The 13,626-nt window shown below is 42.9% G+C and overlaps 1 protein-coding gene across 1 annotated transcript; it reads right to left on the reverse strand.

Moving 5' to 3' along the window:
• Nucleotides 1-3,728: 3,728 nt before the first annotated feature.
• On the reverse strand, nt 3,729-10,000 carry LOC121309437 (zona pellucida sperm-binding protein 4-like). Its single transcript, XM_041242362.1, has 12 exons — nt 9,805-10,000; nt 9,596-9,716; nt 9,165-9,361; nt 8,948-9,065; nt 8,512-8,681; nt 7,547-7,632; nt 7,303-7,433; nt 6,935-7,121; nt 6,468-6,615; nt 6,142-6,238; nt 4,605-4,700; nt 3,729-4,130 (listed from the first exon to the last, which is right to left on the reverse strand). Exons 1-12 carry the CDS (start codon nt 9,994-9,996, stop codon nt 4,009-4,011), a joined length of 1,665 nt encoding a protein of 554 aa, XP_041098296.1. The 5' UTR covers nt 9,997-10,000; the 3' UTR covers nt 3,729-4,008.
• Nucleotides 10,001-13,626: the final 3,626 nt, after the last annotated feature.

Genomic DNA, 13,626 nt, shown 5'->3' on the forward strand with positions numbered 1-13,626 from the left:
GTGATATCACAACCTTGGATTGTGTTACTGGGGATACCTGTGTTATTCACAAAAACTCTCATTTCTAGTTTTGAGTTTCGTACAAAGTGTAGCTCTTCTCCATACAAAAAATATTACCCTCATCCCTTTAAAGCCCTAAGCTGTCTCTACTTTTGCGATAAGACTTGCAAAGCACCGTCTTTAGCTTCATTTATTGAGTGTATCATAATATGTATGTCACATGTTAACAAAGGTTATTTAGCAAAGGTTTGGGAGTGCTTTTCACGTTTTTCATTCCTTGCACCAATGTGTTGATCAGTAATTAATACAGTGTGTGTGTGTGTGTTGTTGCTAAGCTGTAGCTTTTAAAATATCTGTCTATTCACACGAAGGCCTAAGGAGAATGAAGAGTGTTCATGCTCTGCGATGTCTGAGTTCACTTGCCTCATTGTGAAATGAATGGACTGCATGTATTTCTGCTTCAAAACCACTCTGCCCACAGAGGAATAGAGGGCTGTTTCTGCTCCTTTGTTCCCATTACAGGAGGTGAAAGCAGATTCATGTGGGATCAATGGACCACAATAGGAAATGTTTAACCCTTCACCATCAAATTATAAAGATAAACATAGCATTTGCGGATTTAAGGTCATAGCCCAAACGTTCAAGCGAAGCCTTTGAAATCGAATTCTCCTGATACTACCTGCAGCAGGAGGAGGTTATAAAAAACTCTTCATCTTCAGATTATGAAGCAAAATGAACATTTTAAAATAAATTACCTCTTTTATGTACTCTTGTATTTACCATACACAAATAATACTGTATTTTAAACATGGATAACATAGTAATATTACTAAATATGTATAAACTATTGCCATCTGCACCAGTCTGTAAAACTCAGTCTCATCCTCAATATCACACTGGGGCTGCAGCCAGTTCATTCTGCAGACTGCAATCCCATCTGAAAAACCAAACATTACACAAGAGTCAAGGATCCTCTGCCTGGATCATGTTGTGGAATTACTATTTTAAAATTCATTCCCCAACCTCCAATATTCCCCTGACTGGGTTTTATTCCACAGAGTTCAAGTTCTGCTGACATATTGTCTGCAGTCCGAGATTTCAAGCTGTATTCCTTACCGGTGTATTTCTTCCATTGACTGAAGGCAGCGTGTTGCAGGGGGAGACAGTTTAATGGTTACACACTGGTGTGCCAGCAGCACTAAGAGAGAAGACTTGTTTTTAGAGCTCTGCTGAGGCCGCTGCTTTCAACTCGTTCTTCTCAAACAGAAAATGATATCCAAACTAAACAAGGAGACTAATCCATTAGTTAACTTTGATATTTCCTACTCTTGCCAAGTTGGTCAACTACCCAGTTTCTATCAGAGCGATCAGACATTGGACTCCAGTTCCTGAACAAAGAAGCGGTTCACCATGAGGCTTCATTATGCAGCTTGAGAAGCAGTAAAGGGCTCCTGGAAAGGGCTGTCATTGTGCAGGCTCTACAAAAAGAGTTCCCCTTAATGGATTGGTGCACAGGCGGGCAAATCGGAACAAGCTTCCCTTGTCCAGCGAACAAAAAGCAGGAAAGGCTTTATACAAAAAAAATATATAATTTAATAATGGCCATCTCCGAGTATTCTAATATGAATTACACATTGCCAATAACACAGGTTATATTTGATTTACAGAAACAGAACCAGATTTGAATCATTCAGATGTTACCCCTGCTGTTTTACTTTTTAAACAGACTTGCATGCAAGGTTAGAGGTTCACTTCCATCTACCACCGAGACTTGAAATCAGACCTGTTCGTTGCCATCAGCAACAGCTCGAGATCAAATTTATTTCAACTGGGACTCTGTCAGTTTGTCTGTCAGTCCCGGTTAGGATTGCTGGCAGAACTCCGTCTCTCCATGCTGACTGTGGAAGTTACCTAAAGTTCAATGCAAAGGATGCAAGAGGGGAGTTTTAAAACCACTGCAGAAAAAGAAAAATTTGCAGACAGAAGAGAAGGCATGTGAATATTCTGTCGGAAATATTGGAGAATGGTGAATTCATTTTTAAACAGTAAATGTGTAGTGTCTGTTTGGAAATTGGATTGCTGTCCTAGTCTGATATTGGAATGAGAGAAGATTGAGTTCCATAGACTACAGGGACTTTCTCCCATCAATGCTTGTTGGAGAGGTGTAAATGTAGGCTGCCTGATCCTAACTAGGGCTGACAAAGACTTAACTGAAATGTGATCTCAGCCTGATGCCAATTGAAACAACACAGGACTGATTTGAACCAGACCCAAGTCAGCGATGGAAATGACACGAGTTAAACCAGACACAAGACTGGGCTAGCTTGGTCCATTCCTTTTTTTTTTTTAAGTCCATGTCACTTCTAAGTTTTTAAGAGCTGCTAGGTTTAAGATAATGAACAGACGCTACCCTACTTCCTCAAATATTGTTTCAAAGGGAAGCAATCGGAGACCTGAACGGTGCAGATCAAGCTAATACAGTTTCATGCATGTAACAGTATTGCACAATATTAGAGGGCTATTACAGCTCTGTATAGGGTTACATTTTTATTCAGCACATGCTTATTCAGAAAGCCATTCATTCAGACAGCAAGTAGAAACATCCGTTGTCTTGACCGAATGCCCAGCATTGATTCTTCACTGTTGTGGACAGTGGCAGTCCGAGACTGCTGGCTCATTTTGCATCTGAGAGAGTAATTAGATTGTGAACAGTGACTCACCCTGAATGAGACAAAACATTACCCAATATTGTGAAAGAAGTTTACTCAAATGAAAGAATGGGCAAGAAGCTTTCTGTTTGGAACACATCCATGCATGATATCCCAATCATGAAGCACAGGAGTGAACAAGAACAATTCAGTGGGCTCTGGGTTGCTCCGACACAGAGCGATTTTAACTGGTTTTGAAAAGTCTGCAGAATTCAAAAGGACTGACTAGCTTGCTTCTGTCTGTTCTAAACACAGTGCCCACCCCCCACCCCCACAGAGAGAGTAGGTGGGGCTGACAGCTGAATGACCCCCTTGGTTTGAATGCAATAAGGAAGCCTATTTAGTCCTGGTAGTTAGAATACTCCAGACAAGATCAAAGCCACTGTGAGAGAAAATAAATATATTTCATACTTTGTGCATGAAAATCAACAGCCATACACTTGATTGGGAGGTTTCCCCTTTGCATGAAGATATTCCTTGAGACCATCAGTACCTTATTGTGCTGCCATAGCTATTCTTTACAATATCAGCCATACTTCTGCTTTAATCTAATCACACTCACTAGTACCTGCTAGAAGGTGTTCAAGTTGGTTTCCACAAATAGCTTAAGGTGACCTAATAATTATTTTAATTCTCCCTGTATGGCCCTGTACTCCTTCACAGCTGCTCTAGGTTAGCAGGAGTGGTTTTGCCTTATCATAGAAATGTGTCCTGCTCTAGAGTTGCTGCAGTAGCTCTCTTATTTCCTTTCAGTCTTCCTCTCCGCTCATGGGTTTACTGTCAATAAGAAGATTATTTATTCATTCTAGAAGGGGAACACACACTACTCTCAGCAGCAGAGAATGAATAGATCTTAAAATAATATATTTCAACAGACGAGGGAATTGGGCCAACTCCAGGCCCCAGCGGCCTTAGGATCAGCAACGTGGGGGTAATTGAGTTCTACATTGTTTTAAGGTACCATTTTAGAAGGTTGTATATAGGTCTCTACTATATGTATTGGGGGGGGGGGGGATAATAACCTCCACAGCTATTTTCAATCAAGCAAAAGACACAAGCCAAAATAAAGCTAAACAAAAGCCAGGATATTTGGCAATAGATAGTGAAATTATACCATTTCCTTCAGAAGTAGAAGCTAAGTTTTTAAATAAGTACACTTGTGGGTTTACTGTACAAAGAGTATTTAGTAGAGTATTTTGTATTGGGAGGGAAACACACCTCAACATGTAAAAACAAAGCTAGTTTATTTTTTTAGACATGCCATGAAGTGCAGTTTGTTAAAGACACTGGTGTTAAGTACTCAGACTTTATTTGAGTTTCTTTTTTTCAATTTAAGTCTCCAGTACGCATAGACCATGAAGGCTAAGCAAGCTAGGAGGCCGGTCACCGACACTATGATGAGCCAGGAAGGGGTGTCAGGATCTGTGGAGAGAGAGAGAGTGTAGCCACAGTCAGTTTTGATAAACAGACCCAAGAAAATTTGTCTGACCACAACTAATCCAAAAAAAACTTGACTGAAGACACATCAGCAGCAATTACCCCAGAACTATAAAATCTACACTAAATAAAACCAGCAACTACAGATCAGATACAGGAAAACCACAGGCCAGATCTGGTCATTTCAGAACTCAAATTGTGCCAGACAGACAGATGCTTGAATAGTGCAAGGCAAGCCAACTCAACTAAACATGGATGAGGAACAGCTGCATTATAAAAGTGTGGAGGAGGCTTGACCGTTTGCATAAACTTAAATTGCTTTATATATTAGAGCAATTAGAACACAAACTTGAACAGGGAGTAAGAGAGAGATACTTACTCAGTATCTTAAGAGATCTCAATCAGAACTTGCAGTGCATGTATATTCTAGACAAGGGCAGGTTTCTTTCTTGAGATTACCTAACAGACTGGTGGCTGCATCAGCAGGACTCTGCAGACTGATTCCCCCAGAGGACACTATACCGTGCTGCACTCCCCGAGGCCAGGCACCTCTCCCTGAAACAAAAGGGATTGCACATGAGCACTCCAAACAAACCACTGCCAATACAAATGCCCTGCTGGTTACATTAAAAAAGGGGCTTTATTTCTACATTAACATTTTAATGACATATCCTCTCAGGGGTGTTCTGCATGATTCTGTAGGACTCCCAAGTTCATTGGCCACACTTACCTACTCCAGCAAAACGTACTTCTGAAAAGACTCCAAGAGAATGTTACAGTAGCAGTGTTGTGCAGGGTTTTGAGTGATTTTTATTGGAATAGTTACGAGTAGCAAAATATCTAAGTAGAGACAAACGCATCATCCAGCAAAAACACACAAGAACTTAAACAGGCAGTCAATTAGGATAATGTAGACTACATAAACACAGCGCTTTAATAAAGTTCTGTTACTGAAAACTATTTCAGGGATAGCAAGTGCAGCACAGCAGGGAGGGGGTTAATACTAACTTGTTTTTTGTTTTATTAAAAAGTGCGCACAAGCACTAAAAAACAAGTGTCCTGGGTCTCTGGGGCAAACGAATGACCAGGTGTACGGTAGCATTACACAAGATATTCCACACACCAGGGGTTCAAGTAGGGTTAAATGTGCAAAAAAAAAGGTCACCAGCCAGGAAGGGCCAATGTTTTTGTAATATTTAATTCAATGTTTTCTGTAAGTGTCATTATCTTTGTTGAGAAATCCCCAAGCTGGTTTATGACCCATGTGTGAAATGCAAAACACCTCAGGGCATTGCACAACCTTCTGTAATAGAGCAGTGTTTCCTTCACGTTAGGACAAGCTTGGACAAGAACCAGCCCAGCAAACCATGAGCTCCAAGCACCATGCCTCCCACACAGTCCCAGGAGAACAGCCACTCCATGTTGCCTGTGACAGAGAACCGTCTCCAGACAGACTGACCAATAACAGCACTCATTAGAACCAATGACCCACATGCATGGCATTTCAGCACCTCACTGCGACCTACTGTAAAATGTACAGAGAGGGGTACATTGTGTGAAAGCACTTTGTATACAGTGGTGACCTTGGAAAGGGATCACATTCATAATCAAAGTGGAGAGTCAATTGTCAAAGTGTTGAGTAAATACTTGTATACCACTCACGTGACTACATTTCCACAAGTTGTTTTTATTCTACAAAACATGGTTCAATGAGCGCTGGCATTGGACTCCCATGATGCATCAGTGCAGTCATGTGACTTTGCTCAGTCAGAATATGCATCCCACAGAAGGCCTCTATCACATGATCTTTGCCCAGGACTCGCACACATGAGCGCCAAGTCCATCAACACTGCATGAACTTGCAATCTCCATAAAAATCACATCAGTAGAGCTCAGGAAAAGTGTCAGGGAAGAAACTGCAACCTATATCCAAATATACATCAAGCACAGAGTGGGTAAGCCTATGGCGATCCTCCACGAGTCATGCCAAACTCACCTCTCCTCTGCTTGCCAGGTATACAGGCTCCCGAGCAAGCCTGGTCAGAACTCAATGCTTGGGCATCACAAATGATCACAGCACAATGGAAATAGATCTGAAATATCAAATATAAAATTGTCATTTTATTGGGTTGAAAAATTGATGAACCAGTTAACTTAATAAATGGATATTTAAACATTCCACAAATTCAGATTTAAAACTACTTCTTTATGGTAGCTCAGACATTACAAGACTTGACGCATACTACAGTGTGCTCTAGGATGGAGTACCCAAGCTGTACGCAGCTCCGAGTCAGAGCACACCTCTCCTCTAACTCTACTGACCTCCCTGTCCAGGAGCTGTTTGGACTGCATGTCTACGAAGGTGAACATCTTCACATCGAAGCGCTTGTAGTGTCCCGGGAGCTGCACTCTCCTTGTGGGCTTCACCTGATGGAACACAGTGTTGTACTTGTCTCCTTTAAACTCACAGCTGAAAAGAAAAACAGGTTGTATGAAAACCACTAGAGAAATAGCGTTCCATTAGAAGTAAAAAATTCTTCCAGCAAATCTTACCCGATACGAATTACCGACTTTGTACAGTTTCAAACTGCACTCAATATGGTAAAGGCATACTGCATGCAATGATATTTAGAAGGAACTAACAAATTTCCTAAAGTTAGTCACGTGACAAACACATGTAACACTGTATGCACTGTTTCAAATGTCAACACTGAAGACTAATTAGACAATGCACAAGTGTTGCAGGAGTCACCCTGTGGATCTTGGACCGACAACGCCGCTCTCGGTACCTGTCCTTGATCACCGGCCACATGAGGGTGCTTGAAGGATCAGCTCCCAGGGTCCCCCAGCAGTCCTTGAGAAAGAGCTCAATCCCAGGGTCATCACTGAGCACAGAGACCTCCACAAACAGGGGGTCCCGCAGGAGCTTGGTGATGGGGAACTCCTCTTTGGGGTATGGCGTAGTGTAGCCAGGGTCTGGAGAGAAGCAGTGAAACACCTCAGGAGGTGCACAGAGATCCAGGGCTCCACTTCAGAAAGTTGTATACACTCTTATTGTGAGTAACTATTTAATCCAAAAGGCTGGTTTCTCGCATCAGGACGTTTGGTTTGTAATCCCAACCCCCAGGAGAATGCGGGGAGAGCGGATTCACCTTACCTCTCATAATATCCAGGGAGAGCGTGAGCTGCCCCTGTCCCAGGGCTGGTTTAGGGGGGCTGAGAGCGTGTTTATTGATCAGCTCCAGAGACCGCTGGTCTGTCCGCAGATACTGGCACAGCAGAGTCACCCTGCAGTAAAGGAAAGAAAGAAGACTCCCGTTACATAGCAGTTTGATCCATTCCTGGTTTCACTGTTTAACAAAACACGCACAAGCTGGTTACTTAAACAGTGGCTTACTTACTTATACAGAGTGGGTCTGGTGATATTGTCATTCACCGTTACTTTATTTGAAATTTCGTTCTCATAGACAACATAATCCCCAAGAACCTAAATGAAAGAGAAATCTCATTAGGAAAATATTTTTGTCCTTGGCAAAAACTAGCAGACCGCCTGTTTTGTTTACAACCCTGTGGCTACCAGTAAAGTCAAGGGTAAATGTAGATAAAGCGAGTTCACCCACTTATTGAGGGAACATAGTTTACTCACTCCTGCTCTATTGCGATAAGAAAATCCTAGCTATACCAAGGATTAAAGCCAAGACACATTCCAGCGCATTATAAAAAAGTAACTGTGCACCAGATGGGCAGAATCTTTACTAATTAACCTTTAACACCCAACTGACATGCAATCTACCAAGGGCATCTCGGCACACCCTTCGCGCAGAACACGAGCGCCAGCAAGGTTAGTTTACTCGCTTCTGTTGCTGAAGGTGGAGGCCAGTGGTGCAGCAGTAAAAATAGAAGGGACAGTAGAATTGTCATATTCAAGTCCAAGTTCCATCTAGCAACAGAACATTTAAATGATAGGATTATTATATGTATAGTACATGTAATAGAATAACCAAGCCCTGTTTGCAAAGCTTGGTGAATAAAACACATTAGGGGTGTTAAGTTTATGGCAAGTGTTAGTTGTAATTATCAAAGATGCATGTCAAGTACAGTAGGATGTGTACAATGTACAGCTATGTATTCAGTATTGAGTCTTTACCCATTCATGTTGTAGTCATCCACATTCTGTTGCAGTATATATCATGAACTGCACCCAAATTGGGAGTTTGCTGGGTAGTGCCAAACATTCCCAGTATGTTCAGATATAAAAACAGGCTAATCCGAATTGTTTAAGGTTTAGTAAATTCAACAGAATCCCTTTTGCCCAATGAGATGAAGGGATCACTGCAGGCGTGTCCCCTTCAGTGCCTCTCCTCACCTCCTTGGTGGTCCCGCAGGTATTGACTGCGAACTCAAAGGAGGTCAGGTTGTCCGTGACCTCGGAGGGTCCGCAGCGAGGGTCCCTGAGAGACAGGCTGTGCAGATCCACTGCTGGAGACGCAGCGATCCGGAGAGCGTGCGCCTTCATTTCACCCGTCGCTGTGCAAACTGGAAATACACACGAGCACAGCCCATATCAAGCACTCATCAGAAAAAGGATTCCTCCTTCCACTGCACATTTTACTAGAACTGTGTGTCCAAGACTATGGCATTGTTTCTCAACATTAGGGGTGTTTATTTAGTAGGACACAATTCTAAAAAGGATCAGCACCACTCCAATAAGATACCTCTGTCTCCCTTTCCTATATAAAAAGGAATCCGTTTCCCCTTTGATAGTGCTGAAAAGGCACTAGAGGGGGGTGAATTGTTCATACCCAGCTCTCCCCCGGTGAGGAAGGTGCAGAGCTGCTCTGCCTCCACAACAGCCTTCCCCGTCACGGAGTCACGAAAAGAAACTCCCAGCGCCATCACCCTGGAATCTTCAGTAACACTCTGCAACAAACACACCATTCATTGGAATGCAGGCTGCCACCCACACTTCAATGCCCCTTCACAGTTGTCCATTAATCAAGGAGAGAATGGCTAGGTTACCCGGTGCAGGATGTCAGGGGACTGGATGCCCACACAGAGCCAGAAGTAGGGGCCATGGTCTCTGTAGAAGTAGCCCCTCTGTGTGCCAATGAGAGGGAACTCCCACACATAGAAACTCCAGAACTCCTCCGCGTTCCCTTTGCTCACATTGAAGCAAATCCGCTTGTCACCACAGCTCCCATGCAGAACAGGAAACACTGGTAAAAACACAGAAACCGGGTTTACCACCGAGCCTGCTAAACCTTCCAATGAGAATCCAGTAAAGAGCGCATCTACAGCACAAGTTTAAAGTACTTTGTTTCCTCCAATGTACTTCCAAGGTCCTTGTACCGTCTGCACAGGACATGGACTTGCGTCAAAGCACATCACAATTAGGGAATTGTGAAAGATCAAAATTCCTTGAGGTGTGAAAAGTATCAAGTGGTTCTTACCAACATCCGAGCGGTTGTAGGTATGAGTCTTCGTTTCTTTCACAGTCTCCTCTGTCCTCTCGGAATTGAGAAATTGAAATGCAGGAGTGGTCGAGTACTGAGAGCTGGTCCCTCCAATGTACTGTCAACATTGAGACACAAAAAAAGCAGTTTAACAAGAACAAAGAAAACCACATGCAGAGAGAACGCGTCATACAAATAGAGATTACCTTGCGTGGCACCACTGGAGTGCCGTACTTGGCAAAGACACTGACATACTGGAAGTGAACATCTTTTATAATGGCAACATTGGCACCCTGCTCTGCGATGTCTGTGAGCGAATAGCTGACGTTGCCATCGATGGAAATGCTGGAGACAATATAATCCAGAGGGATCGGGCCATAGGTGACGTTGAATCCCATCTCATTAGTGGTTACTAGAAGTAAAGAAGTGGAAGATCAATTCCAGCAGTGTGGTCGGTTGAGCTTGCAGGGCCCTTCCTGGTTACTTTAAAGATTCTTACACAGCATAGAAGGGATTTTTTCTGACAGTATCATGGTTTAACCCCCTCACACAAGACTGTGCTTAATTGTGTTCCCTTTACTGCAGAAAGTCTCCATAACAGCTCAGGTGAACCTAAGGTAAGGTGGAATCCTCTGATCCCACAACCAAACCAACTGCTTCTTTACACCCAGGAGGTGGAGTGGAAGTTGGAGAGCTACCAGCTTCTGGAGGACAACTGCCAGAGCTACAGTGGAGCTCCCTGGTGAATCCCAAGCAAATAACTAACTTTGAACAGCCCAGACAGGAACCCACACTCCCCTGACTGCAGGACTCCCCCTGCACACCATGCAGCCGTGCTTTTACTAGGGGAGACATGGTCTTCGCAGTTCAAAGAAGTTATAACATTTGGTAGTGCAATATTAATGCTTATTGCAAATAACAGAACTCTATTGCAATCATAAGTTAAGGAAATAACTATTAAATGGCATTTCTCATCCATTATGCTCTAAATGGGAGTTGACCTTGTGGAGACAATCCCATTTTACATGAACCACAATGTGCATCTCAAACCCAACGTTCACAAAGAGCCATGCACATTATCAAACAGCACAAGAGCCATCTGCAAGCCTCACTTCTCCCTGTGCATTTTAATGAGTGCTCTCCATCCCTGCAGGAACACAAGCTGATTAGAGGCATTCATCTCCTGCCCCAGTTATCAGACCAGCCATCACGCCTCCTGCAATTACAAGCACGGAGAAATCCAAGAGATTGCAAAGCCAGCCAAGGTCAGCAGAGACCGATCAAAATCATTTATTGCAACGGTGGAAAAATTATTCTGCCGATGGGGGAAGAGACCATTCCCCAGGATACTGCAGTTTTGAAAGAAATAGGCAACATCTGAATAGAGGCAATCTTAATTTTATATCAAACCTTTACTTCCAGGCAGCCCATTACACTTGCACTTCCAAGTCAGTTCACCTGTAGAGCGAGCTCACTTTGTAATCCAACCCGTTACCTGCTGGACTTGCTTTGACCCTGAAGTCATTGCGGAGGGGAATTAAGCTTGTGCACATCTAACAGACTACATGAAAGTAAGGCATGCAAATAAAACAAAGAAATGCATTGTTTGATCTACCAGGTGTTTTTCAAAAATTGTCAAATGCAAGACCTACAATGCAAACATGCAGGAAGGATTAATTGAATTTTCACAATCTAACCACCGATTGAAAACGAGAAGATGTATGGAGGAGGCATTTGGCAGATCTAAGCTCATCTCAAAGTGCTGTCAAGCTGGGTCTTAATATCCAAGTGACTGCCTCAACAGGACTAGGTAACCCTCTCCACACCCGAAGAAAACGTGATTAAAAGCACTGGATACAGTCTTATTTAGCAGAACGAGCTGCACTAGGAGTCACATTCAATGGAGCTCATTCTGCCACTTTCAAAGTTATATTTTGATCCAGGTACATTATCAATATGAATTATTGTATGAATACATTAACATTCAAAAAAAGAAGCCTTTACGATAAGGGGATGAGCCAAGATAGATCAATTCAGCTGGTTTGCACACGGTAAAACTAGAGCAGGGATTACCTTGATCAAAATATTACGCTTCTATAAAATTTCTCAATTATCTTTGATAAACAGTAGAATTGTTCAACACTCGCACTAGTTCAGGGTTCCAGAACAGTTAAGGTGTATTACTGAAATGATAGTGCCAGGAATGTGTGCAAATCAAGCCCCTGCTAAATGATATCAACACACAGGTGAACATGCTACAGCAACCCAACTTTCAAATAGTTTTAAAAAGGCTTAGGATTACAAAACATAATTCTCTTCACGCAGCTGTAGGAAACATTAGCAGGTTTGCTCAAACGTTTGGCTCCTGATCATTAATAGAACGGACTGGGATCTCAGAAGGCTGAAGCGTTCTTGCCTGTGAACTCTGGATTTAGATCGTCCAGGTGGCATGTCTCCACTGGAAGGTAGATCACCACAAGGCTATTGCTCCGATCAGCCTGATCCCTCCACATATGCACCAAATTCAGCTGGTTTCTGTAGACAGCTTCCTCCCCCTGTGATCAAGAACAATGGAAGCCCAGTTAGCAGAGGGGGTTTATCCTTTATAGCCACCTTTCCACACTACAGTACCTATAGAAATCACAGTAAACCCTGACATTGAGGAGATACAGGCACCTGAAAGGTTTGATGGAAATGTTACAAGCTATACTGTATATAATTAATATACAGTACAGCTATAATACACTACAAGGCTGTGAGGACTCTCACCCCACTCAAGGCTCTTGTGGATCAGCTTGCAAGGTAAAGCACTCTACCAGTCGCTGCAACTTAGGGTTTCATTTTGAATGGAGAGAAAATGGCATGGTTAATATGTATTGATTGCAATTCAGTTAAGGTTGATTGGGTTTTGTAGTTAAAAGGAAACTTCAGTAGGTGTAGACTTTAAAACAGATCCCTCCCCTCCTCACCAGTTTGTATTCCACGTTGTTCTTTTTGGGGTAGGTCACAGTGACCTCTTGGGCACTGTGCTGCAACAGAAAGCCTCTCTCGTCCATGTCCTGCTGAGAAACAGCAATCCCGTTGACCTGAATGCCGAAGAAGAGGTCCATCGTTTCTCCGCTGGCGGGGGTCCGCATGATGGGCACAGACACAGCAACATCGTCTCCTGCACAGCGGACCTGAACTGAACACAATGGCGCCAGAGAGTCAATGACAACTGCTAGGCATCAAGCAAGCACAGTCAGCCAGGGGTAAAACAGAGGATTAAAAATCTGTACCCTTAGTTAAGTTCAAGATCATTGTTGGACCAACACAGAACTTCTCCACAGCATTATATCTTCTGGACACCAAGAAAGGCACCTTTACATTCCCTGCAAGAGCAGGAAGCATCACAGCAGCCCCTACAATCACATACCTTCTGGACAGACAACGCTCAAGTCGTAGACCAGCCCAATGAGAAGTTCCTCATGCTTTGCCTTCATGGTGTACACCAAGGATGGATAGTTAAAGACATCCTGAAGAGGAGACAGCCGTGTTTCAAACCCAAATCAATACAGGCTGGCTACGACTTCTAACAAGCAAGGAAGGCCCAGGGATTCTTTTTTTTATATAAAATGAATTGAGGCCACATTTTTCTAGGTGACACACCATTACAACATTTATGATCAACAAGATATTTAAAAGGAACTGTGAGGAGACCTCTTCATAGGCATTGAAAGTCATTTCTTTGGAGCAGTGTATTCATCTAGGACAATCTGTTTAACTATTCCGAAATGTAAAAGAAAATGACCTTAACACACAAATAAACAGTACATAACAGAAGATTGAGTGCAGAGTAGCACACGTGACTAATTCCTCTACTGCTGCATAAGGGTTAGAAGTCACTGCAGTCCTGCACAGTCTGAGGTTTCACAATTCTCCAGGCATAGTATTGAAGTGATCAGGTGACCAGGATTTGCTCAAGTCAGGCCTTTTTTAAAAATGTAGCTATAGGAGGGAGGCAATTTATTTAATAGGAGCTCCTGATT

The sequence above is a fragment of the Polyodon spathula genome, unplaced genomic scaffold (assembly GCF_017654505.1).
Source record: "Polyodon spathula isolate WHYD16114869_AA unplaced genomic scaffold, ASM1765450v1 scaffolds_1271, whole genome shotgun sequence".
NCBI classification, from domain to species: Eukaryota; Metazoa; Chordata; class Actinopteri; order Acipenseriformes; family Polyodontidae; genus Polyodon; species Polyodon spathula.